The 27,005-nt window shown below is 41.0% G+C and overlaps 1 protein-coding gene across 1 annotated transcript; it reads left to right on the forward strand.

Annotated features, from left to right (window-relative positions):
* Positions 1-1,015: 1,015 nt before the first annotated feature.
* On the forward strand, positions 1,016-25,988 carry pcp4b (Purkinje cell protein 4b). The gene is made up of 3 exons (XM_049727004.2): positions 1,016-1,177; positions 15,210-15,261; positions 25,403-25,988. The coding sequence occupies exons 1-3, from the start codon at positions 1,169-1,171 to the stop codon at positions 25,531-25,533; spliced, it is 192 nt and encodes a 63-aa protein (XP_049582961.1). The 5' UTR covers positions 1,016-1,168; the 3' UTR covers positions 25,534-25,988.
* Positions 25,989-27,005: the final 1,017 nt, after the last annotated feature.

Genomic DNA, 27,005 nt, shown 5'->3' on the forward strand with positions numbered 1-27,005 from the left:
CCCTAACCCTAACCCTAACCCTAACAGAGTAACAAAAAATGATTTGAATCAGAAAACAGGTTATTTGACAAATCAAACTAAATTGTTAAATTTTATAGTCCTTGCATTTCTTTAGGCATATCGCAATATTTTAATATATTTAATATAATTTTTTTATGAGAAATGTAGACCTGTAGAAATGTAGATATAAATTGGTTTGACATTGCTGATGATTTGTTGTTTGAATTCATGCTGTTGCATATTATTAAGCATGACAAAAGCTACAGCTATACCATCTCGAATCTAATCGTCATCCCTCTGAATGAAACCGACTTGAATCATTGCAGTTTAAAATCGTTCCATCCTTGAATCATGCTCCATGTATCAAGAATCATAGAAACAGTCTCATTGCTAGTTGAGGTCACGTGGGCCAGCACTGCATGGGCAGCTCATAGAAGCTGAAATTTGATCGGGCAAAAACACCCAACATCCACATACTGAAAGCATCAGTGCAGTCGAAAGATACACTAGGAAATGACGAGAATAAACTTCTGGGAATAAATTAATACACGTTTCAGGTACACATTTTTTAATTGAGGTTGTAAATGTTAGTTACTGTTTCTAATAAGTGTTTAGGCCAGCAGATAAGACTTTGCTGGCACCACTAAAACATAAAAAAAACACCACAATGACAGTTTTTCTAGAATGATTACCCCTCTGCCACAACTGAACATCTGTCTCTATAAAAGCATCACATCTGATACAGCTTGCCATAATTTAGTGTCGGGACTCATTAGATTGAAAGAGAAATATGTATCTTAATAACAGTGCTTCACTGACGGTTGCCAAGGGAGGACAAATGAACTGTTGTTACAAATGAGAACCGTGGGGGTGTAAATGTTATCATGAAATATTTCTAACTGAATGAATATGTGCCCTCCCCCTAAGGCCAATCACCACGGCAGGGGGCTTCCACCATGACTACATGATGAAGAGTTGAAGGAGTTGGGTGGTAACTTGGGGGAGACCCGCTCGCCTACGGCGCTGCTATTGGTTTATCCGTGACGTGATGGCACGGAGGAGTCGGCTTGAGGACTTTATAAAAGCGAGCTTCTGTGCGCGCAGTGAGTCACTATCCACGAAAGCAACCCTGTTTAAAGAACCGCAAACCTCTACTTAAAGGTGCACCATGAGCGGGGTAAGACTTAATTACGCGTTTTAACTAATTATTACGCACGGACTTTGCGGCAATGCGCACTGGTGGGAAGCGTCGTTAACGAGAATTATTGAACACTTCCGATGTGATTGTCGACTCGTTGCTCTTAGCTGTCATGCGATGTTACTTTAAATGATGTTTTACTCACATTTGTAACATGAAATGGGGCGCATTATTCACGTGCGCGCACTTTAGGGTGACGGCAAGGTTTACGCGCAGGTCTTTGCTGTTGCTGCTTTTTACCAATCCACGTAATACTGATCCCAGATTCAACAGTGCTGACAAGTGGACACGGGGGGGAAAAAGTGATAAAATGGGCTTTATCTGGAGCAGTTTTGGATGGATCGAGTATTTTCAAGTTTTTGTTGCGATGTGTAGAACTGGGTGAATGTGTACCAAATGAAATGACAATGTTTCAAATAATTGATGCAATAATCATGATTTAAAAATTTAAAAAATGACCAAACAGTGCACTGTTTGGTCTTTTTTTAAATTTTTTTGAAATTGTCTTTCTGTTTGAATTCCTGGACATATGAAATGAAGGTGACTTAAACTGATGCCGCTTGCTGTCTGTTTTTTATGAATATGATAATTACTTTGAAATCCAATGTCACGAGATGGAAAAAGACGTCCGTCCACCAGTTGTCACTGTTGAAATGGAACCACTTAGTTAATTGTTTTACTCAACAACACCATTCAGGTGAATTACAATTTATTGGACATTTATTTTATTTAATGTTTTAGCAGGTGAGTAAATTGAGAACACTTTCTCATTTACATTGACGACCTGGAGGCAAAGTGTGTGAAATGTCTTGCCCAAGGATGCAACGATTTGCGAACATCTTGTGCTGTTGCTGTGCATTCTACTGTAGTGGTGCGTGAAAATGTTGGCTGTGAATGGTTTCAAGGGATATGAGTGTATCTTGTTGCACAAACATCATCATGGAATTTTATTTTTTTTTTTTTAATGGGAGCTCTAGTTCAGCCAGGGAATTGGCTTGTTTGTGTCTGCGTAAACGAATATTTGCGGTTTTACTGTATGATGCTCGTTCACAATAATAAAGATGGGGTAACTTGAATGACTGATAATGGCTATATGTCATTAGCTACATCTATTCAGTCTAATAGGTTTCAATACAAGAGTGCTAGCAAATAAACTATAGCAAAACACAATCATACTCTGTTTTGATTGACACTGTTCAAAAGATACTAATTCAAAGATTAGAAATAAACAATTATTGCTTAGTCAATTATTTGATCATTGAAAAGCAGACAATGATGTCCAGTTAAAGCATTGGACCGTAAAATGTGTGTTGGAGCAATTGAGGCAAAATGGTGGGCACTATGTATGGCTGCATAAAGCCAACGGAGTTGACATTGATTTCATTTCATCTAATTTGCTGTCCAAAGAAGTGCAGCATAACGGCAGCCGTGGGAAGCCGAGCTGCATCTATTCTCTGGACATCAATAATGTGCAATAGAACACCAACATTGAAATATGAATTCCGAACATTCAGAGAGATACTTTATTGATTGAGAAAATACACATCGCTTTTAGAAACACCTCAGTATTGCAGTTCTAAACTGCAGTATACCACAAAAAGCACAACGTATGGTATTTAACTATGGAGTGCCTGCCAGATAACCTGACATCTCTAATTCCATTGAGAACAGTTTAATAAGCAGGTAAATTCAAATTTAAACGCATATCTGAAATTGAAAGCCTGATATTTCTGAGCCTGAAATGAGTCTAGTGCAAAGTGGCTGCCCTGCAATTGGCTGGCAACCAGTTTAGTGTGTACCCCGCTTACTGCCCGAAGCCAGCTGGAATAAGCTCCAATACTTAAACAACTTAAAACTGGTTTCATCTGGTCTAAAGTCTAATCTGTTTTCTGTCGGCATTGTCAGGTGTGCTCGGAATGTGTAACAGACCACGCCCTAGGTCTGGCAAAATGCCTAGCAAGGTGTAGCACGGTCTGCTAAGTTCCTAAACACAACAAACCAGACTTGCCCCAGCACGAAAATAAAAATGCACCAGTTTTTATGCCCAAGTGCATGTGTGTGCGTTTGTCTATGAAAATAGGACCAAGTATGTTACACAATTGCAAAAAGCCAAACTTTGCTTTTGTTACGTTATCCCCAATTACAATTTAAAAGCACGATGCCTGCGAGCTACTCCAGAAAAGCGACAGCACTTTTGATGGACGGAATAGAGTAAAGTGATACAACAAAAATGGTTTAGTATCCAATTTGCAGTCTTAACTTGTTTAGCAATGATTTGCATGTGTTGCATTTTGTAACCTTTTTGTGCAATTCAAAGAAAAAAATAAAGAAAGAAAGTTAACGTCAAGGCAAAAGTAGGCTAACGGTACACTGATAGCAACCTTCAGAACAAAGGCAGGTTTAGTTTGGGAGCACAACCCGAGTGGAATGTATGATTGTCATCAGCGCAAATGGCAAATGTAGACAACAGCGCACTTCTGCCGCAAGCTGTTTGTAACAAATTGTTCGCTGGGCGGCTTAATAAAAGATGCATACTGGGTGTACACACACACACACAACAGGGAGCTGTTTGAATAATTGAATCCCTTTCACCAGCAGCAAAATTGCAAACCTTTGATTTGCCTTAATATGCAAAGTAAAGAGACTCTGCCATTTCCTGTTGATTAATAAAGGTGTTACATTAGAGTGGATATTGTGTGAATGCAAGCGGGATGAGGTGAGAATGAGATGATCGTATTCGTCTCAGCGGTGAAGAGCAGAGTGATGCTGGATGAATGTCTGAAATATGTTTTAGTCTCCAAACATGACCAGAAGATAAAAAAAATAATTGACAAAATTCCGGCAAAACAAAACAACCCCCCGCCCCCATAATTTACTGCAAACTTGAGCCATCTCTCTTTTTTCACCTCTCACCTTACATCCTCACCTTCCCCTCTTAGAACCTCCAAATCCATCCTCAGCTATAAACCTTCCACCTCTCCCTTCCATCCTAGATTATTAAAATATTCCCTAGTAATATTTGCATGTACTGAATGAAATCAGTCTCAAATAATCATAAAATGCCATCCATCCATTTTCAACACAACTTATCCTGTTCAGGGTCCCAAGGGGTGCTGGAATCTGGCAAACCATACCCTGAAATGGTCGCCAGCTCGTTGCCCTACCACACAATCCAGGAATTATATACTACTGTACACCGTACAAGTACACGAATAAATTAGATGGGATAATTGAGCCATGGGCTGAACTTGCCCTTTTGCTCAACGTATTCTCTATTGTCTCCTCAGCTCAGAGCTGCATTCAGTATTTTGGCCCATCCATCTAACTAAATAAGGTAATCAAATTAATAGGAACAGCACTCAATAGGATGCAGTGCAGTTACCATGACACATTAATTGACATCTTGTCAAGTGAATAGCCCTCTGACAGTGTGCATCTTAATAACTTCAATGGTGGATATCAAACGATTTTGCTGTTGTGCCTAAAAAGTGTCCAGGAGTGTAGTTGCACAATATCCCCAAGGTGCATTCTATCTTTACTTTTTAATTATACTCCACTTCCCTCCGCCCCCTAGCCCCCCAGTGTAGTCAACAACTTCAAAAAAGATTAAAAATCCAGAAGAACAAGTCCCTAAAGCTTCTGTCAGCGGGTGTATGTCAAAGCGAAATGAATGAGCTGACAACAGAAAAAATGTCAGTTGCTCCAGATAGTGGAAAATGGCTGACTGGGATGTTTTAATCCCTTTTTCCCCCCCTCTGCACCGACAAGAGGTTAAGCTACTGACACTGTTACTAGACATCATAATAACACTGTTGCACCCATCAGGGACTTTCACTATGAAATTATTTGAAATAACGTTACACAAAATAACATTTAATCCATTAAATTAATCAATCTTGCAATTAAAGAGCCTTTACTTTCCTATTCTCTACAGATGTAATAGAGACAATTATAATAATAACAATAATATAATCTTTTAGTTTTTTGTGAAGACAGAATTTTGTATACAGCACGGGTATTGAATGGCAACAGCATACATAAGGACGTGTCTGACGAGTGTGCCGGTACTGGATACGTATGTATTTGGAACAGTGGTTCTTAACCTTGTTGGAGGTACTGAACCCCACCAGTACCATATGCGCATTCACCGAACCTCTCTTTAGTGAAAAAATGTTTTTTTTTCAAATTCAAGACATCAATGTTTATTACTAAATGAGCCATGCATGAACATCACCTTGTTCAAAGAACATAACTAACAATGCATGAACACAAGACAAATTAAATACCTGCAAATCAGTGTGACGTCTGCTGTTGCCTTTGCGAGACCAGTACATATATGCGTTGTCAAGAATTTACACGATAAATCAGGTGTGTTCGGACCTCCGCAGTGGAGGCTCTGCCGAATCCCTGAGACCGATTCACCGAACCCTTAGGGTTCGATCAAATCCAGGTTAAGAACCACTGATTTGGAAAGAGAGCAAATATGATGCATCGGGATGATTGCAAATTTGCATACACTTTGTCTGGACAGACTGGAGACTTTTTAATGATGATTTTGAGACTTTAGAATCAGCCTTGTGTTTGTTTTGTTCTGGCCCCTAACTCAACATACAGACAGGAACCATAAATTTGACAGAAAAAGCAATTTAATTTAGTTTAAGCAGCGGCTGAGACTTCACTAAGTAATTGGACTGAAATCTTTTAGACAGGATGTAAAGAGGGTGTCATTACATTGATAGTCGGTACAAACCAGGCAAACAGCACATCCTTATAGGACACAAATAAAAAGTACCTCTTTCAGTTAGGGTTTTATTGACCACAATGCACTAATAACGCAACACAGGCGAAACAATGCCAGTGAGTTTGGTTCATTATCCAACAGGGCGTGAGTCCGTCCATTGTTTTCCTCTCTTGTTTGGTCCTCTCTCTGGGTTCAAGCACTTATTCTCCATTCCATTAAAAAAGTGACATTAGAGGCTTTCACCATCAGCGCCATGAAGCGTTTAATCTACCAAAATGTATCTGAGGATGGAAATCTGCACAACATAAGTCTGCCCTCGTCTCTGCCGACTGGCAAAGCCCCAAGAGAAACTGGTGTGTCACTATGTTCAGATACTAAGCAGCTTTAGAACGTGTTCTGCAGGATTAGCGGACTTTTGTGGATTGTGTCATTCTGTTGTGTCGCGGCCTCCCACGTTGATGGTTGTGTTTTCATTTGCTATTGAACATGCAGATGGATTCATTCTGGAGAGACTGGTTGAATTTTTAAAACCACTAAAATTGTATTGTGTTTATTCTCCTTTAGTTTGCATTCATGATCTTCAATGAATGAATCAAATGTGGAGATTCCATCGGATTTGAGCTAGCCATACTTGTTTAGCATATTTGGTGGTTTGGAGATTAATACTATTTTGCTGAGTTTCATTGAGTGCTCCGTTTCTTTTTAATATGCACTTCAACAACACGACATGATGTGATTTTGCAGTGTTCAAAGTATTTGAAATTTCTAATAGTCTCAAGAACATTTTGTAAAGCTTGGGTCTACCACTTTCCATTATCAAACAATCTGTATTAACTCATCAGTGTTTATCATCATTGATTCCCGTCAGGCTGAGCTTAATTACCAATCACGACATCAGCCAACACAGCAAAGAAGATATGAATAACAATGACAAATTAACCTGCAGGTTTGAGCATCACTGAAATTGCTGCTATTACACACTGGTGTGTTTTTACACTGCAGCTGAGTCTGATCACTATTATGGAGCCATATATTCACAAGCTGTGCACACGCTAAGGGTTGGGGGGAGGGGTGTGCCACATGATGTTACTGGGCGGCTTGGTCTGCATGTTGCACAGGCAATCCACAATGTATAGTGAATCAATAAAAGAAATAGGCATCTCTATTAAGCCTGTTACTCAGGTGAAGTGCTTTGGGAGTCCTTCCCCTGCAGTGGGTGATCAATGAAGCTATATTATAGGGAAGCAGCATGCATGATGCGAATATATAAATTAATCCGAATAGATGAATTGTCGGTAAATAGCATAATGCAGTTAAACATTTATGTGTCTAATATTCCTAACACACTAAAAAAAATCTCTTCTTTGTTTACTGTACAGATGGCACTGAATGTAAATCACACATTCGGGCGAGTTCAGCAACAGAGCGGTCTGCGCACATGTTTCAGTCATGTACCTTACAAGTCGAGGAGGCTGCAAGCGTCTGAATTAGCTAAGCGACATTCCTGCTGCATGCTGCAAATTTACCCAGCACAAAATCATTACAGCATCACACCCCAGAGATTGGAGGCTGAAAATAGCACTTCAGAGACTGCGGGGGACTGCAGGGCAAGCTAATAAGTAGGAAAGTTGCAGAAACAGGTTTGAGCCTAAGAGGGTTTGAACGTGAGAACAAGTGGAAAGATGTCAGCGGACGCATTTGCATACCTTCACTCATCACCAAGCCTGCCCCAGTAAATCTGAAGATTATAATTTTCTGCAACCTTTCTCATTTTAAGTCTCATAGTGAATTTGGTTACATAAGAGTAACTAATGCACAGATGCTGACACAGAAAAATAGATTTCATAGTGTAAGCTGGAGAAAGATTTGTTTGGAGGATTTTTGCAGCCATACATATAAAGAGGGTTATTCTCAGACCACTCTGAGTGTGGCTGCTACTGCGATGTTTTCATAATTGTTTTGGTAAACAGGCTCCATTGATTCTAATGTGATGCTTTTGAGTGCACACAATGAAATAATTGTTTTCATATTAATTGGAAAAAATAAATCCTACTCTGAGCTCATCGTCAGAATTGAGAAAGTTCACACCAGTTTGCACAAACAGAAATCCAAGTACAGGCTCACAAGTGATTGGATGGTTGAGAAGGAGCAGGATAAGACTAAGAGGGTAATGAAACCCAACTCGGTAAAACAGGGCTAGCCAAGGTTATTTGGATGTCAAAGTCATTAGTTTTGTAGCGAAAGAAATGTTTCAATCATCGCAATGATGTTTATCTTTGTAGACAAGAACCATAGAACTTTAGCTATTTGGTTTATATTTGAGCTCGCACATAATTTAACACAATATTTTACCAGTGGCAAAATTCTTATATTGACGTAACAAAAGGTTTGTCACTCTTTGGCCATTAATGGCCACGGAAGATCTCATCTGCTCAGGCCATGATTGACCTCTACATGACTTGACAGTTGCGATTCTTTTAGTTTTTGAGGAAATGGTTTTGTGACACACTTTCAATAAATGTCAAGGAAATGACATGAACATGAATGATTATGATCTAATACTGCTTTTTTTAAGCTTTTGCGTTTGGGAGGCTGCCAAGTTGCACTGTTGAAATGAAGTCCATTTAATTTGTTTCCACATCCATCAATTTACTTTGGTCAAATACACATTATTTATGACGAATCCCTATTTCAGTAGCATCTCACTACCCCGAGAAGCTTTTCTGTGGGGTTTTGCAGCAATTGTGAACATCTCTGGTGTGGAAGGACGGGCAGAGGACAGCTTCATCATCATCACTGCTCATAATTAGTCTCTTAATTTGAACACCTTGCTCCTTGCAGTTCATTCCTGGGCTCTCCTGCCGCTTGGCCCACAAAAGCAGACGGGAGCGTTATCTGGGTCGCATTGATGTCACGTGGACCTACGCACAGCTGATGTCCGCCTGGAACTAGATGGCAGCACATAGCAGGATAACTGCCAACAGGCGAGCCTTTCAAAAGGGTCAACATCGCTGATCCAGATGGAGTAGCTGAAGCCAAAACATCTATCATTGCTTGATGCCAACTTTGCTCATGATTCAAATATAGCAGATTAACCAACTAAGAAGCTTTCACAGCCTATTGATTCTTTAATGCTCTCATCTTCTTATAAACAGGAAGTGAGTACATGAGAATTTAGTGTGGACATGGTAAATGTTTTTGGCAGAACTGCAACAAAATGTAGTTTTTGTTCTTCTCCCATCATTTTTCATGGTCTCTGTACCACAATTTCAACATGAAATCCATATTATGGCATCATCAGTGTGTCCACCTCAAGTTGTTGCCATGCAACACTGAGCCGTAATTCAGCAATGGCCATAATAATGTTTATGTGCCTTGGGAGGAGAGGAAATAAAAAGAGGCAAAGATAATTGCTCCTATTTGTGGTTGTTGACAAGGGGGCCACCTTGGGGAGCCAGAGCCGGAGGTGAGAAGTGTCATTAACATTTCCTTTCGCCAGCGAGGGTGACAACTGCAGATCTCTCCTGGATTAGTCAAATATCATGAGATTTAAGTTGCCAATGATGGTGCAGGTTGCCTGGTGAAAGGGCCGAGTCAGACGGGCTTCAGTATACGTTAATATTAATTTGATAACATTGTTTTACAGAGCAACAGTTTTAGACATTAGACACATTGTAAAGAAATATTTAGTTAACTTCCACTTTGAGATGATTTTCCTCTTCCAACTTTACTTCTCCCAAAAGGTTGACCTATTCCTTTAATCACTACAAACAAGCACTTGTATAGCTTTTCCACAGATTGGTTTTATTGTTCCTTAAATAAAAAACAAGTGAAGGACCTCATGATTAAAAGTGTGTCAGTGAGAATCACAGTAACTGGCTTCTGTAAATTGACTGGCTGATTGAACCTGAAGCCATCCTGATTCCTGACCGTGCACAACTTCATCTCTCCTTCGCCTTCTGCGTTGTTAGGTACCACCATCACCACAATCGCAAATAGAGGAAAGTAATCCCCAGACGCTAGCAAAGCTTGCACTAATGAAAGAAACACCATAAAATGTAATCTCGTCAATTTCAAGGCTCATTAAGTTGTGTAACAGACGGGGAGTTTGAAAAAATAATTTGACGAGTCAAAGTAATGTATTTTCTATGCTTCTCGCTCTCTCTTCTTCTCTGTGGGAATTGCTGTGAATTAAAAAATAGTTTCCAGCTAGTATTCAAAGGAAAGAAAGAAAAAAAAAACTTTTATTGAACAGGCACAGTTTGTAAGGCTCCGTTCAGGCACTTTGATCAGTCTCCATGGTTGCATGACAGCCTTGCTTTCTTGAGGCTAGTTTACACACAATGAATTTTCACATCTTAAGTGATTTTTGAAACGTGAGAGCCCTCACACATTTTTAGGGAAATAAATGCTCCATGTGTTCCTACTGCTCTAATTGTGTGATAGCCGACACAGCCCATCACACTCATTTGCCGGCTATTGTAAATTTCCTTCCCAAATCAAACTAGATGATTGTCAATGTACCAAGATTGACCTGTAAGAGGCATCGCGGTGCCATTGAAACTACCGGAAAATATTAAGAAGAAGAAAGTGTCACCTTCCAATTGTAAAATCTGTGACTCAGCTGAACTTGGTGGTGACTACTCTCATAAAAGTTTGATGAAGATTGAAGAACAGGTTCAGCATTTAGTAAGACTGGATAATGGCCTGGATAATAACTCAGTGTCATCTTTCTGAGACAACCTACAATCGGGCCTTTGTTCACTTTGATCAGAAGCGTCAAAATAATTATTACATTTGGCCTGTGTGTACCTTGCTTTCTAAATAATTTAGCCATAACTCTCCTCAGCCTGAATCACTTGGAAATGACCAGCTGGTCCACACACAACTTCTTATTTTACAGTGCATCATTAAAAGAATATATACAGTTCAGCTAAAATTATATCATAGTTGAATTCAATTTATTCCTCTGCACCAACATCACTTATTGCAGTTGAATGTCTGTAACAGAATAAAGATGTAAGGGGGAAATTCATACTTACATGTGTTCCACCTGCTTGCAACACTAAAATAATAAGAACTCCTCTACACTACTTTCTCTTCTTGAATTTAACAAATAGAGGAGGATGTAAAAAAATTGCGGCGTGGACTTATTGATCCAGCACTGATTTAGCACAGTTTCACGATACCCTGTGGCCTTCGTGGCAGTATGCTTTATGTAACAGCCAATGCGGCTCACGCAGATAAATGTGAGTTGAAGCTTTTACACACGGCGTGCTTGTAGTGAAGGGGTGCTTGCAGACTCACTCCCACTGTGGTGAAGATGAGCAGGCTGCTTCTGAGTAGATGAAGAGGCAGCAGCAGAATGAAGGGAGTTTTAACATAGTGCCTTTTCGTACACGCACCACACTCTGGACGTCACCTTTTTGAGCCGTGTGAGCGACACATCATAGTGAACAATGCAATTTGTCACTGTCATGGAAACAAGACATTTTGAAGCACACCAAGATGCACTTACTATATGTTGCTATGAAACGAAGGACATTTGTTATTTTTTACATTCATAGTTAGTCCGTTTTAAAATTTTGCCTCTAGACATCAGCACAATGAATTCAAAACAAAATAATCAACATACAACTAAAGTGAAGACTCTCGTTGTGGTGATTTCCAAAACAAAATATTTTATTCAGGAAAATAAGGTTCTATGTATTTTTGGATTGTTTAATAATGTTAAGGCCAATTGCCCATCCCCCAAAAGACACACAGACATGTTAAGGAGTACCTTAAGTTAGCTTTATCTGCTCCTATTGTTTACACACAATGTATACATTCAGTTGGACTAATGATGCTTGATCTGTGGATATGTGTGCATATTCTTCCTGATGTGCTTTTGAGTGAAAGTGCACTGAAAATGTGCTGTCATTTGTGCTTCAGTGCACTTAACAAATCAAACAAACAAACATACAAACAAACATAAAGGTCATCTGCGGATGGCAGCTTCTGTCTACTAAGATTGGGAAAGATAAAATATATTCACATATTCTCTGATGTACAGCATGCATGCAGTACAGCATATGCAGAGTGCATATATAATTTCAAATTCTGCTTGACTCGTCTGTGTGTGTGTGTGTGTGTGTGTGTGTGCCCTTTTATTTGCTTTATTTGTGTGGTTTCATATTTCAACCTTAATTGAAAGCCCAGAGGTACAAATTCTCAAGAAGGCACGCTACAGTCGAATGCTGTGTGTGTGTGTGTTGTGTGCGTGTGTGTGTGTGTGTGTGTGCGTGTGTGTGCATGCGTGTATTACCTCAATGCACTTCCTGTCCCTCAATGGCCGTTCATGATAAACGAGAGGTTCAAGTTGAATCTCACTGCTCTCCATCACCCTCATCAGTGTAATTACAGGTTTTTCCTCCACTTGATTGGTTTTGAATCCACACACTTATTTGTTCCTCTCACAGATTGTGTGTGTGTGTGTGTGTGTGTGTGTGTGTGTGTGTGTGCGTGTGCGTGTGCGTGTGCGTGTGCGTGTGCGTGTGTGTGTGTGTGTGTGTATTCGTCTGACAGGTGAGCTGATTTGTTGACCAGTGTGTGTATGTGTGTGTTTAGAGCATTTCCCCACTCAGTAATCTTGCTCGTCAAGTTGCTGTTGTGGCAATTTACACTTGGCTCAGTCCCAGAGGTGGTGAGGCAGAACGCTTCCTTCTCCCTGCTGCCCTGTGTGATAGGTCCTCAGCACCTCAGTGCATAGAACATGTATACCCTAAACTAAATGACCTCAAGTTACGGTTTGTTGAGACAATAGTTGCAATATGTTAACCCTGCTACAATCTGCTCATGCTTTATTAAATACAAATATGCAAAGGAAATGTTTTTTAAAACAAAGTCCTCAAGTGATCTGGACCAATACTGTCAGTAACGTTTGTGTTTGTCAATTGGTTTCACCCAATTTCATTTGGTTGTGTGTCTGGTGCATCTGTTTAAATGAAGTTAATATTTACTATGTCCAGAGTTCCAAGGTTCTTGCTTTTTTACCCCCTGCATTTCTGTCTATAATAGACAGATAGACACAAATGGGTGGACGGACGGACGGACGGATGGATGGATGGGTGGACGGATGAACAGACAGATGAACAGACGTATGGACAGATGGAGGAATGGATGGAAGTATAGAATATTGGGAAGCAGGACCCATGTCATCCCTTGAGGCTGCCCTCTCGAGCCCCGTTCAGCAAGTGCTTGCCAGGAGCAAGGGACTGGCAATCACTATCCGAGCGAGGGAAAACATTTCCAGTAGATTTTATTCATCATATAGAATTTTGAGTCGTGCATTATCCGGTCCTTCACCTAGACCTATTTGCCTTAGGTGACCCTTCGAGGGGACTAGAGACCGCAACAATTTAGCTCCTGGGATTATTATTATACGCAAACTTCTCCACCATGATAAGGAAGAAGAGACTAATATCATTGATACAATTATCATGAATTGACTGGCTAAATCATAAATTACACACATTTCATTTCCTCTTGTGATGGTTAGATGTTAAGAATGATGGTTGACAAGTTAATGTAACCAACAAGAAAATGAATCAATTTAAAACGGGCATTGATGTGCATTCACAAAAAGAGGACGCTTCCAAGCTTATTCCCCTCTCTTCCTCCTTCTGCCATCAAAGTGCAGCTCACGCTATTTGAAATGCATTGAAAGTGTTGAATAAATAATGTCGAGAGACAAGCTGAGAAAAGAGGACAAATACTATGACGCCTTTTCGTTTCCTCCGCTATTAAAGCCTTGACATGAACAAATAGGAAGCCTTCGAACAAATCAGGTAATTACAAAGACCTGGTTGCAGTGAGAGCTTCTGAGGCACCAAAGGCTCAAGCACACATTGCGCTCCAATGGAATCATTTCCTGTTTGGTTATTCTTCACATTCCCTAGTGTGTTCCTTGCATCGAACCTCAGAGATATTATTTTTGTTATTTAGAACCAGAAGATGAAGAAGTATTCAATGCATTCAGCTGCTTTCCTATTTTAATTAGAAGAAATGAATAAATACATTTACTTCTTTTGCAACAAAAGAATCATAAACAAATACTTCCAAACGAATGTTTTTTTTTTCTGATTGAAGGGCATTTGAAGCAATGGGAAAATCATTTTTGTCTTGAACATTAGAAGTTTTTGACTGAAGATTTAGAACACCCACTGTGCTTGCTCCTTGCCACTTCCACCTTCCTTTGCTGTTTTCTTTTCTCTCCAGATGAGGAGTTTTTAGTCATCAATTTCCCATTGCTAATGCTTTTATGAGTTAGTCTTAAGGGGATAGGGGCAGTATTGATCCTGCTCTGTCATCAGCGATCCCACCAAACCTGTTCGGCTGAAACCTGCCGGCCAAACTGCTATAAATAGTCCACATTGGTGATGAGAAGAGAGATAATTTAATTGGGTGAAAGCTTGATTCGATTTCACCGATCAACCATTCATTGATAAATCACGCCATCAGCTGTATTGTTGGTTCAGTTGTCACTACAACTTTTATTTTACATGACAATTGCAATTTGGTTGAAAAATGCATTGGTTGCAGGGTAAATTTGTTTGCGAGATGTGGTTGCGAAGATAGATGGTCTATCAAAGCATTTGTAAACACATGCTCAGGGACATCACTTTAGAGAAATGGATAACTGATGCTGAATTATTTAACAAGTAGCAGATGCGAAGGAGAAGCAAACAGAGCAGAACGTGATGCAATCACGTATATATTGTACTATGGAGTGCTTGGTCCGCAAAACAAGTGTACTCATTGCTGTTTATTTTCTGGTAAAACAAGACAGATAAATTGGAAATATCCAGAGTCAAGAAATTCGACAATAAATTAACTTCACATAATCTATGCATCTACATGGTGGGTTTAGTGAACGTTTCCTGAAGATAACACTGGGTTATATTGACACAGTTGTCATGGAAAAATTTTAAGTGTTTCTAAAGATACTGTTCGCAAAATTGCACAAAAAAGTAAACATTTCAATGAAACTTTGTAAAATGGTAGGTGGGTGGTCCCGAAACTATGGGCCAAGGAAGAATCTATTGAACATTGTTGAGAAAAGGACATCAATGGAATCATCCATCCCCAGAGTCAAGCGAGCAAGACCTGAGTTTTTTCCATTCTTCACAAATGTTCAAGAATGACTGTTGCTTGAATGTGTACAGCTTCATTTCGGCTTTGAGGGGAAAACAATAGTGTTTACCAAATGATCCCTCTTTCTCTCCGCAGAGGCAAGGATCTGGGCCTGCAGCTGGCAACAACAAAACCTCCGGAGGACAAGGTAAGCTGCAGTCTCATTCCCGAGGTCAAAACACAGCAAACTCTCTGCAGCATCTAATAATGAAGGGCATCACGAGGCACACTTTATCTTGTCACTTTGTGTACACCGTAAATGCGAGTTACAAGAGGTTCACTGCAACTTCGATTCTTGATTGATTTTAGACTGGTATTCCTATTTTAATCAAAGTGCAGGTAGACAGATTATCATCTTAAAAATATGTTTATTACAGCACCCCCTCATGAGGGAAGCCACTTCCATTAGATTGTAAAAAGGTTTACTGTGTTCCCTCCCACAATGGTGCACAAGGGCACAAGTTTTTCTAAACATTTCTCTAAATCAAAGCAATAACTGGCAGATTGCAAGAAGACGGCGAGGGAACGTCAGCCAATGATTAAATGAGGCGAGTGGATAGAGTGGAAAGAAGGATAAGTCCTCTGGAGTTTGTAGGACGTGATGGCGCATGTATTCAGGATGAGCTTTTAAAGGCAGACGTCCAATGATTGACAGTAACAAAGGCTGAAGGACAGCTGCCATCACACACATGCACGCACAAACACATCACACACACGCACGCACACACATTATGGGACTAGAGGCCTTGCCATCAGATCTGATTACAAATTGACCACAGCAGAGTGTCACATCCATGTCAACATGGCAGCAACATACAGTGCACAGATTTGAAAAAGAGCTCATCTGTCACTTCCTGGTAATACGTTGTCCCCTGAAGTTCAGGTGGTGTGAGCGAGAGGAGGGGAGCTGCGCCATCCATCAGCAGGCTACTGTGAACGCTGTTATTTATTTAAAATGACACATTGTTCAGCAAAATAAATTCTGCATCTATTGGAATTTTCAGCCAATGTTAGCCTCTCTCATCTTACTCTGAAATAACCTTTGTTGGTATATGTTGCTGTGCTTTGCAGCGTTCTCATAAATCATTTTGAGCTATAATGGTTGGACTCACTTGGGTAGAATAATGCAAACATCAGGAGACAAAGACGAGATGACCCTCAGCTCTAAATCCTTTGATGAGAGTATGCATGATTAGACTGTGATTTACCCTATTTGCTCAAGCCCGGGGGAGCAAAAAAAAAAAAAAAAAAAGACCAACCATGTTTACTTTTAATCTCTCTGTCAATACACAAAAGTAGAAGCAAAATAAACCAAGACATCGACTGCTATTATCTTTTGTAATTTAGCGTGCTGCAAATTACAGCAGTGATTTAGAATGTGCCGCTTACCCATTTATACAATAACAAAAATAATCACTCTATGCAAAGAGGAGAAAACAATCTGTGCGGCCGTGCATAAAAAGTCATTTGGGTGGATATAATGCATATGTTTTCTGTATTTTCTATACTTTTCTATACATGGTTTCTATATGGTTGCTAAAGCCAGGACACACTTTGCACTGGTAGGGCACATATTAACAAATGTTTTTGAGTCCCATTTACACCTTTCGACAATCCGATGTCTTTAGTGGACCTGAAATACATGTTTTGCAATGCGGGACAAAGCTTTTGTCCCCTGTGCAAACACACTCAAGCACTGGGAGAACATGCAGACACAGACGTGCCACAGCATGCTGCCCAATTCCAGTCAGAAATTCTGAAGATTGAAAAGCAGCTTAGAGCTTAATGTTAATGTTCTTTGCATTCAGTGAAAGAAGAAAGAAGAAAAGCAAAGGCGTTTTGTATCCAGTATAAGTTTACTGTTTTAAGAGTGGGAGGATGAGGAGTGGTATTAATGACTGCGGTTGTGGCTCCAACTAACTCCACGCCGTCTCAAGCAGAGTTTATCTTTCCAGACAACTTCTCTTACAAGCTCAAGGACAGTAGCACATATAAATGTATTCATACTTATTTTAACAGGGAATACTAAAGTGAGAGGACACAATCACAGCGCATGACCCCCAGTCCCACAGCAGGGCTGTTTGCCTCATTACAGAAATATTGGGAATCACCAGGATGGCAAAGATGACTTTGCAAAAGTGAATATTGATCCAATGGATGCAGTGGAATGCCTGAAGAAACACTATTTCAATCCAACAGCTTGTATCTCTGAGGATGTTTGGTGCTGTTGAGATACATATGCGCACAACACAACGTATTTGAAACAATTCATTAAAATAAGGACATGGATGGGGAACATTTATGTGGTTAATGATGCTTCTGGGATTATATTCCTCCATTTCACTACTGTCACTGACATTTTTCTCCTTATAGTCCCATAAAATCTCGATTAACCTTCATTTACATCTTTTTATATGATCATTTTTTTAACATCTCAACATCCATAGAGGTTGATTAGAGTAGCAGGCCTATTTTAAGCAAGTAAGGAGAAAGAACAGAGTGAACACATTGACATTGTCAGAAAACTAAATTCCTAAAATCTACACAGTAAGTATTTGTACTTTACACTATTTGTACTTTCCACTGACGCCATTGTAATTTGGCATACAGCACGAATCTGCTCACAAGAGTAATAATAACTCCTCCTCCATGGTTCTGAATAGACCCGGGAATGTTTTGACTTAGCTCACCTTTAGAGATCAAAGTTATCTTTTTTTTTATAAATAGATTGCAGTGGGCTCTCAGCGATGATGACCCAATTCCTGCATCTTTTTTTAATTAGCTTTACTGTACTCGGTTGTTGCTATGCTGAATACATCAAGGGTATGGAGGCATTCACTGCTCTTTTGAGTCTTTGAACACACCACATTCAGTCCATAGGTTGTGCATCCACCCGGAAAGCCAAGTAAAAGTTGACACAGTGTGAGCAACCAAGCCTGCAGTAGTAATCAATACAGTGTGTGTATGTGTGTATTGATTGCTGCAGGTGTCTCTCACACACACTGGCACTTCAAGGGTTTTGGAGGGCGTATGTTTTCTCATGCTGACTTTCAACTAGAGACACGCAAAAACTGGCTATCTACAATGTGTATACCAACATAATTGTGCATGCACTCAAAGTGTTATACATGGATTAAAACCAAGCTCTATTCTTACTCTCTAACTGTCTTACTGTCTTTTTAGCCTTTAATTAACAACACACAATGCAAATGGGCGTTGCTTGGATGTTGTGGGAGTTAAAATCTTTCAACAATGTTTATTTGAACACAAATAGTGCAGCAACACTTGCAGACAGACAATTCAATTATAATCATGGGTTGCTTTATGAGAAATGATGAATATGTGCAGCTTCATCTTTTTTTTGTGTTCCATCATGAAATTCACATGTATTATATCTGTATTAATTGCCCCCTGGTGGCTAAAGGATGAACACCAGAAGGAACAGCACAGTATCTGTCGAGTTAAAGGATGAAAAATATATGAAAATGTTTATTTACATTCTATTTAACTATGTCATTTCTCTATGATGTCACACATTACATTGCTGAAGACTGTTATTTTTATTAAAAACACATTTAATTTGGTTGTGGGTGTTTTAGCATTTCCATTCATTTGAATGGGAAAAGAGTTGACATACGAGTGACATGGGTTACAACTGTGGTCATAAAACGAAATAACTTGAAAGTCAAAGTCGCACTATTTTTTTTTCTTAAACATAAAGTTTCCAAAAACAAAAGAGTTTGAAGAACATCTAATAAAAGATTGTCCAAGAGTTTCCCCTGTACAGTACACTTGATCATCCAATATACTGTCCTACTATAAGAACTGTGTTTAAATGGGTAGCCTGCATTTTGCATTTGGCTCAACATTACAGGAACTATGAATAAATCCCATAAAGCAACCCCTTAAGCTGAAAATAAATGCCCTCTCACTATCTAAAACCTTGCATTATATTACTTGAAGATAAATTTTGACTTTCCAAATCTGTCTCACTCGTGTCAAGGTCTGTAAGGCTTTCTTTTATGCGTCTTGCCCCCCCTCACTACCACCATCCACCTACCCATGGCTCAACTGCTTTTAAAGCAGTGAAATCAATAAGGAGTCCCACATTTCACGCCTCTCCAGAGACACTTTTAAAAGACATTCTGAAAGACAGCCAAGCGAGCATGGCCTTACCATGTCACTTGTGAACCCATTTCATCTACACAACTCTCCAGAAAAATTGGCACCAAACTGGCAAGTCATGCCTAAAGTAAATCCTTAAAGCCAAATATCTCCCGGTGCATAGATTCCAGCGGTTATCATCGAAGCGATAAATAGATAAATATAACCCCTTCATAGAAAAGTGGGGAGGAATCCAAATAGCCCTCTGACAGCCGATTTACACGCTCATTAGGTGAAGACAGGGACACTGATGGTCCTGCCAGAGGTAATAGCGTGATCGTCTGTGCTGGGGGCAGAGACGCACATCCTTCGAGTGAGCGCCATCTATCATTGTCACTGAGTGAGACAGAGTGAGAACTGACTTCAGCTGAGCCTTTGTCAACATGATATGCACATGAAAGTACAACTATAGAGCAAGCAGTAACGCAACAAAACTTCAAATTCAATCCAAAATCTCAGAAAAGAAAAAAAATGCCTCAGAAATCAAAGACTTGCTATCTAAACCTATGTGACTGAGATTTCATCTTTTGTTTTGCATTTTATTTGAACGTGGAAAAGTGCCATTGGTGGCAAAGAGGCGTGTGATGGTAACCATAGAACCAAAAATGAAATTTTACCAGACGAACACCTAGGAAAAAGGCGGACCAATGTGTGAGAGTGCAACGAGGCAATTGCCTACTGTGATTGGATAATGGGTGAAAAAAGGTGGGATTAGAATTATTAGGCAAATTTGACTTAAAAATGAGTCCAACTCTTTGTGAAGAAATGGTTATGGTGAAAAAAAAGGCAGGAAATTCTGGTTTTGGGATGAATGGCTACACATGATCAGTACAGGTATGTCTTGTGTTGTCACAGTGAAGGGCATGGCTCAATAGTCAATGCTTTCATCTGAGACTCCAAACAACCATCATTGGAACAGTGGAAAATCCAATAGCAATTATGTCACATTAGAATCTTGTCCTGACACGGGGATTAGTGACTCGCCCTTGAGAAGCAAGAAAAAAGGAGTTTTGACCAGCCACGAGGGATCAGGGGGGATTAGTTACATTGTCGATGCACAAGCAGGTTCGTTATACCGCCCTCTGTGGATTTCACTGGCTTTTGCTGTTTGTTGCTTCCTAATTAGTCAGTCAGGCTCTTGTAACGCACATGAGACACGATCATTGTGGAGCAAATATGCTAGATCGAGGGTCATTTTCCTTGGTTCTGTTTCATGGAGCTGCAAACTGACAGATGTTTAAACCTCAGCGGAATTCGCAGTGTAAATGTTAGTGTGCCGTGACCTTTAAAGCCCCATAGAGCCCAGTTACTTACACTGACATATGCGCTCTGCTCAACCAATAATGGGAATTGATGACATTTAATTGGTGCCGAGGTAATTGCAGATTACAGTCCTCGTTATCGTTCATCTGTATGGATGCCAGACCAGTTGTCTGTGGGGAGTGTCAAAAGTTTACAATTTCCACAAAGGTTTTCTTTGTCAATATGTGCAAAAATTACCTATTTATAAATTCAAACAGATGCATTGGCCCCGCATGTGAGCATGATGCAAGCTCAAAGCGAGTCTGCATCTGAATTCTATTCTTCAGACACAACACACACTTTAACATCCACCTAAACATTAATGAATTCTAAAATCCATTTGGTTTAATGCATTATTAAAGCCAGCTTTAAATTCCTTACAATGCGTATTATATAATACAAGATAATATAATACCGAAATATATTTTGTGTAGATGCATGAGTATGTGATACAGATCATGTGTTATTCATTTTTATACCATGCCTTTGAATAGAAAATAAGACTACTTTTTTTTTCTTTTGGATTGAATTATTTGGCAGTTTTGGGGGGATTACAGTTATGGCGTCTTGAGCAGAGTTTTCAGATGATTAAATTCTTTTCATTAATCTTTGCTATGTCCTTTGACCTGAGAAACAAAGTCCATTGTGATGACATTGGACCTTTTGTGTGGTATTTCAGGGTTCTCTATGCAAAGCCACTGTTGTGTGTTAATTTCAATGGAAGGAACAGAGTTCATATATGTCACTTCAGATACTGTAAAAATACATTTACGTCAACATTTTCATCACACTTGAAGAACTCTTTAATAAGAAATTAATGATTACATACGTACATTAACGTGAAATGAGTTGAAAGCTCCAAAATGTAGAGTATGACACAACTTATTTATTCATTTATATATTTATAATACAATAGAATACATTACAAAAGTGTGTGTATATATGTATGTATATGTATTTACGTATATATGTGCACACTATAATATAGTGTGTCTATTTAGTGACTATATATCATCATCATCGGTTTAAAGTCCGTTTTCCAGGCGCCGCTGGGTTGGACTGGGTTCTTGATATGGCTTTCTTCCACCGGGAACGGTCCATGGCCATCTCGTGGTTGATGCCGAGTGCCTTCATGTCGGCTGACACGGTCGTCTGCCAGGTCTTTTTAGGTCGGCCACTGGGTCTTGTTCCCTCTACATTATACGACATAACTTTCTTCACCCAGTCGTTCTCGTCCTTCCTCACTACATGTCCGTACCATCGCAGTCTGCCTCTCCTCACCACATCCACTATGGCCTCCACTCCCATCTTCTTTCTCAGCTCTGCACTGGGTTTTTTCTCCCTCAGTGACACACCACACATCCATCTGATCATCCTCATTTCTGCTCTGTTTAGTTTGTCTTTGTGTTCTGTTTTCAGGGCCCATGCCTCACTTCCGTACGTCATACTACTTCTGACGCAAGCTGAGTACACTTGGCCTCTCATCTTCAGGGATGGGGCCTTAGATGTTAAGAAGGGCATGAGTTCCCTGAATTTCTTCCACCCGCTTCTCACCCTTGTTGTCACTGCTAGGTGCACCCCCCCCCATCAGCGTTAAGCATGTCCCCAAGGTAGCAGAAGCTGTCCACCACCTCATACATCTCTCCATCTACTATGAGCCCCTCTTGCTCAGCTGGGTCTGCTTGGGCGACTTCTCCCCTGCACCGCTTGCATTTGAAGGTCTCACTTGCAGCTAGTAGGGTGACTTTTACTCCGCTGCATCTCCGGTGTACCCATCTCTGACAACCCTTGCACCGGATAGAGTTAGCTTGCACTCCCTTCCCGCAAACTCCACATGGCCATGCTCCTGACTGTGGTACCACTCCCAGGCCAGCACCACCGACCATGACCTTTGATTTTGCCGTATTCACCTTCATTCCTTTCACTTCCAGGCAGGTCTTCCAGGCTGCTAGCTTCCTAGCTAGGTCTTCTCGACTGTGAGCCATCAATACCAAGGTCATCCGCGTAGAGCAGCTCCCATGGTAGTCCACCCCTCACTTCCCTCAATACCACATCCATCACGATAGCAAACAATAATGGGCTGAGCACTGATCCCTGGTGCACCCCTACCCTTACTTCAAACCCATTACTGTCGCCAACTCTTGTTCTAACAGCTGTGCATGCTCTGCAGTAGAGAGTCATCACAGCCTTAACCAGTCCCTCTTCCACGCCCGACTTCCTTAGGGCCCATCTCACCACCTCCCTTGGCACCCTGTCGAATGCTTTTTCCAGGTCAACAAAAGCGAAGTACAACCTCTTCCTTCTCCTGGTGTTTCTCCTGCATCTGTCGGATGAAAAAAATAGCATCTGTTGTACCTTTACCAGGCATGAAGCCATACTGCATCTTGTCCACCTCTACCCGTGACCTCACCCTCCTTTCCAACACCCTCTCTAACAACTTCATTCCATGCTCCAGCAGCTTTATGGCCCTGCATGCGAGTGGGTCCCCCTTCCCTTTGAATAGCGGCACCAGGACGCTTCTTGTCCAGTCCTCCGGAATGTGCCCCTCAGCGATGACACTGTTACACAGGTCAGTCATCCACTGCACACCGACGTCTCCCGGTACCTTTAGCATCTCTGCCACCACTCCAGATGGTCCAGGTGCCTTTCCATCCTTCATGGCCTTCATGGCTTTCCCCACTTCTGTTTGCGTGATCAGGCCACATTCACCCTCCACTTCATCGCATCCCACCTCTCCATCCCAGTCATTCTCCACATTCAGCAGCTTCTCCATGTACCTTCGCTATACTTCCTTCACTCCTCTGTTGTCTGTCACGATGTTGTCATCCTCATCCTTTACACAGTTTGCACCGGTCACATCACGCCTCTCCTTAACCATTTGCTTTGCTATCTTGAAGAAGCTCTTTCATCCTCTCTCACTCTCCAATTCACTTGCAAATTCTTTCCTCTTGGTCTCTTGGGCCTCTCACACTGCTGTCCGTGACGCCCTCTTTGCCTCTACATACCGCGCTCGGTCTGCCTCCCTTTTAGATTTCTTCCATACTTTATGGCACCTCCTCTTCTCATTCACCGCTCTTTCGAAGCTGTCATTCCACCACCATGTCTCTCTTTGTCTTGCTTTACCCTTTGACCATCCGCACACCTCCTCTGAAGCTTCAAGCAGAGCCTTTTTCATTACCTGCCACTTGCCATCCACACCACCCAACTCTATCATCTCCTCCACTTCTTCTGCTATATGCTCAATCTTCTCCCTAAACTCGTTTTTACTCCCTGCGCTATGTAGCTTCCACACCTTCAACTTGGGAGGATGCTTCTTAGCCCCCACCTTCTTGATTCGCAGAGTTAGGTCTCCGATGACCAGGCGACGCTGAGACACACACTCTTCTCTGGGGATTGCCTTGGCATCCCTGACCAGGACGCGGTCCACCTTTCTGACCATGATGTAATCTATTGTGCTCTTGCAGCCACCCGAACTGTATGTTACTAATTTGGCTTTGTCCTTCTTGAAAAGCGTGTTGCACAGCACCAGCTCCAGTGCGTCGCCGAACTCTAGGATCCTCTCTCCCTCTGCGTTCCGCATGCCGTACCCCTGTTCCCCATGTACGCCCTCAAAGCCATCTGACTCCCTCCCCACGTGTCCATTCAGATCACCTCCCAGAATTATGACCTCATTCTGGGGGATCCCTGACAGCACCATGATGGCCTTGTCCCAGAACGCATCCTTCTCGTTCTGACTTCTGCCAACTTGAGGGGCATAGATTGAAATTACGTTTGTCAGGCGCTTCCCAACGATCAACTTCATTTACCCTGCTAATGCTTAGCACTTGATCTATCCACTTTTCAGCGATAAGTACTCCAACACCACCAGTCCCTTCATTGCAGCCTTGCTAGAAGAACTTGTACCTTTTGCCGATTGCACCCAGCATCCTTGCACTTCCACCCATCCATCTCTGACTCCTGGACACAGCAGACATCTACCCTTCTCCTGTGTAGAGCTTCAACCACCTCCCCGGATCGGTGCGACATGCTGCCAATGTTCCATGTAGCCACCCTAACACGTGCCTCCTGCTCCTCTCTATTCCGGTTCAGGCCTCTCCGCAGTCCATCGGGCTGAGAGCCGTCATATCCACCTACGGTTTGGCCTCCTTTTCCATCATTCTTTTTGTCGTAGGCTGATGAAAATGCCCACGGGGTACTTAAGGCTGTACCCCGCCTCTTCTGTGTTTGTCTAGCCATACTGAGAATATTTTTGGAGCAAAACTTTTTACAGTTAGATGCCCTTCCTGACACCAACCCAAGGGGAAATTGATTTTCTGTAGGGGTTGACTCCCTTAGCCCATTCCTCTCCCGAGGAGCCCACTGGGGAGTGGTACTATTTAACCCATAGTTGGGGGGCTGGTTCGTGGGCACCAGGGCGTGTCCACACACCGGTGGGCCTGCGTGCCGCACGTCTAGGGACCAGACCTCCTCCGAGTCCCTTGTAGTTTTGCCTGGGTCCAGTTACCGTGTGTCGCCGCGTGGAGGCACTACATAGGGCTTGCTGTTAGAGAGGCTATGTACTGGCAGGGAGAGACTTACACGCTCGGCTCTCCCGTTCGCATACTGCTAGCCAGTGGTGAGGGTTGACAGTGAGAAGTGACATGCACTGGGCACTCCACCAACACACTAGACGCATCACAACAACCCGACTTGGTCTTATGAAGTCAGACACACAAATAGATATTAGATAATCCATTCTCATGGATGGATCACTTAATCATTCTGTGAGAGGTGGCATCCCTTTCCAAATATACATATATCACTCCTTTTGTTTTCCTCTCCAGATGCATCCAAGGCGGACGTCCCGGAAGACTTCGACATTGACATGGAAAACCCAGAGACTGAGAAGGCGGCTGTAGCCATCCAGTCGCAGTTCAGGAAGTTCCAGAAGAAGAAACGTGATGAGAAGTCCTAGTTGGCGGTCACTGTGACCACACGGTGACATTTGCATGTGTCATACCTGTTTGAACTCCACTAGTTGTAATGGAGTTTTGGGGAAGGAGAAGGAATGCAATAGCCTGTTAAACATATGTCTGTGAAAGAAAAAAAAAAACACATTCTATTACTACAGTCATATTTATTAATAATCAACTGCTGTATTTGGAAGAAAATTGGAGAATCTTTTTTTTTTTCTCTCGTTGTATTTGTCTCTTAGATCATGAAGTAGTATTTGTGATGGGATATGTTTTTGTTCTCGTCCCAGCCTCAATAATTCCCAAATGATTCTACATTGTGTTTGTCGATGGAGCAAAAGGTGTGTTAGAGTGATGATGGTTTTAGTAAAATTAGCCTGCATCCCATTCTAGCAGATGATTTCACTATACCCGCATGTACACACTGAATGAATAAAGACTGTTTGGTGAACAAGTGCCCAGTGTGTGTATATGTATTTCAATTATGTACTAAACCAGAATAGCACTATGATGCAGATTTGATTCCCAGCCACTGCCGGTAGGGGAACACATTGTACCAAGCAACACTTCGCATTCTGACAGTAATAAGGTAGTAGTTGACAATATCTTGGCTTTCTTCTTTACAAACAAACACAACAGACAGGAATCTCTGCCCGGCTAATTGCTAACTATTTACATCATGCTAGAATAAAAATAAAAAAAATATTCTAACTAAAACAAAGTCATTTAAACAACAGTCATACATTACAGCATAGATACATAGCCCAACACATTTGATTAAAAATAAATACTTACAAAATAAATGAATAGATGGATAAATAAAGGAATAGATGGATGGATAATAAATGAATGAATGAATGAATAAATAAATAAATAAATAAATAAATAAATAAATAAATAAATAAATAAATAAATAAATAAATAAATACATACATTTCCAAAGGCTTTAAAGGCCAAAGATGAAGACACTTTGGTGAGAATCTGAAAAGAAAAGTAAGGTGACAGGCATAACAATGGCTGGAGGAATTCAAATTCTCCGGCAATGGACCCAGTGACCAAACAGATCAACCAAATAAGATTCCACCTACACCTCAGATTCATAGCTCAGATTTTGACGTGGTAACTATAAATAGCAAAGCTTTTGGACAAACCTTGGCTGAATCTCCTTTTTAAATTTGCTGACCTTCTCTATGTAGAACCACTGCCTGATTCCTACTGAGCACTTTAGCTGTAGGCGCTTTAAAAGCATAGCATAGCCTTTCATAAAGGTCGTTTAGCTCATGCTTACTTCAAATGGATTCCTCTGATATTGTAAGCCAGATATAGTATTGTCAACTTTTTTTTCCTGCATTTGAGTGCTCCACTTGGATCGTGTTTAAATGAGCCAGTTGTAGCTGTCAAGAAAGCAGCCCATTAAAGTTGATCACAGCATGCAGCCTCCAAGTGTTAAGAGAGTTCACTTCTCAGACACGTA

This window comes from Syngnathus scovelli, chromosome 7 (genome assembly GCF_024217435.2).
Source record: "Syngnathus scovelli strain Florida chromosome 7, RoL_Ssco_1.2, whole genome shotgun sequence".
Lineage (NCBI taxonomy): Eukaryota > Metazoa > Chordata > Actinopteri > Syngnathiformes > Syngnathidae > Syngnathus > Syngnathus scovelli.

Bases quoted from the DNA above. Each gene is read 5' to 3' on its own strand.
- pcp4b (XM_049727004.2), top strand. The intron at 15,262-25,402 runs GTAAGCTGCAGT...TTTCCTCTCCAG, and splicing joins CAAAACCTCCGGAGGACAAG to ATGCATCCAAGGCGGACGTC.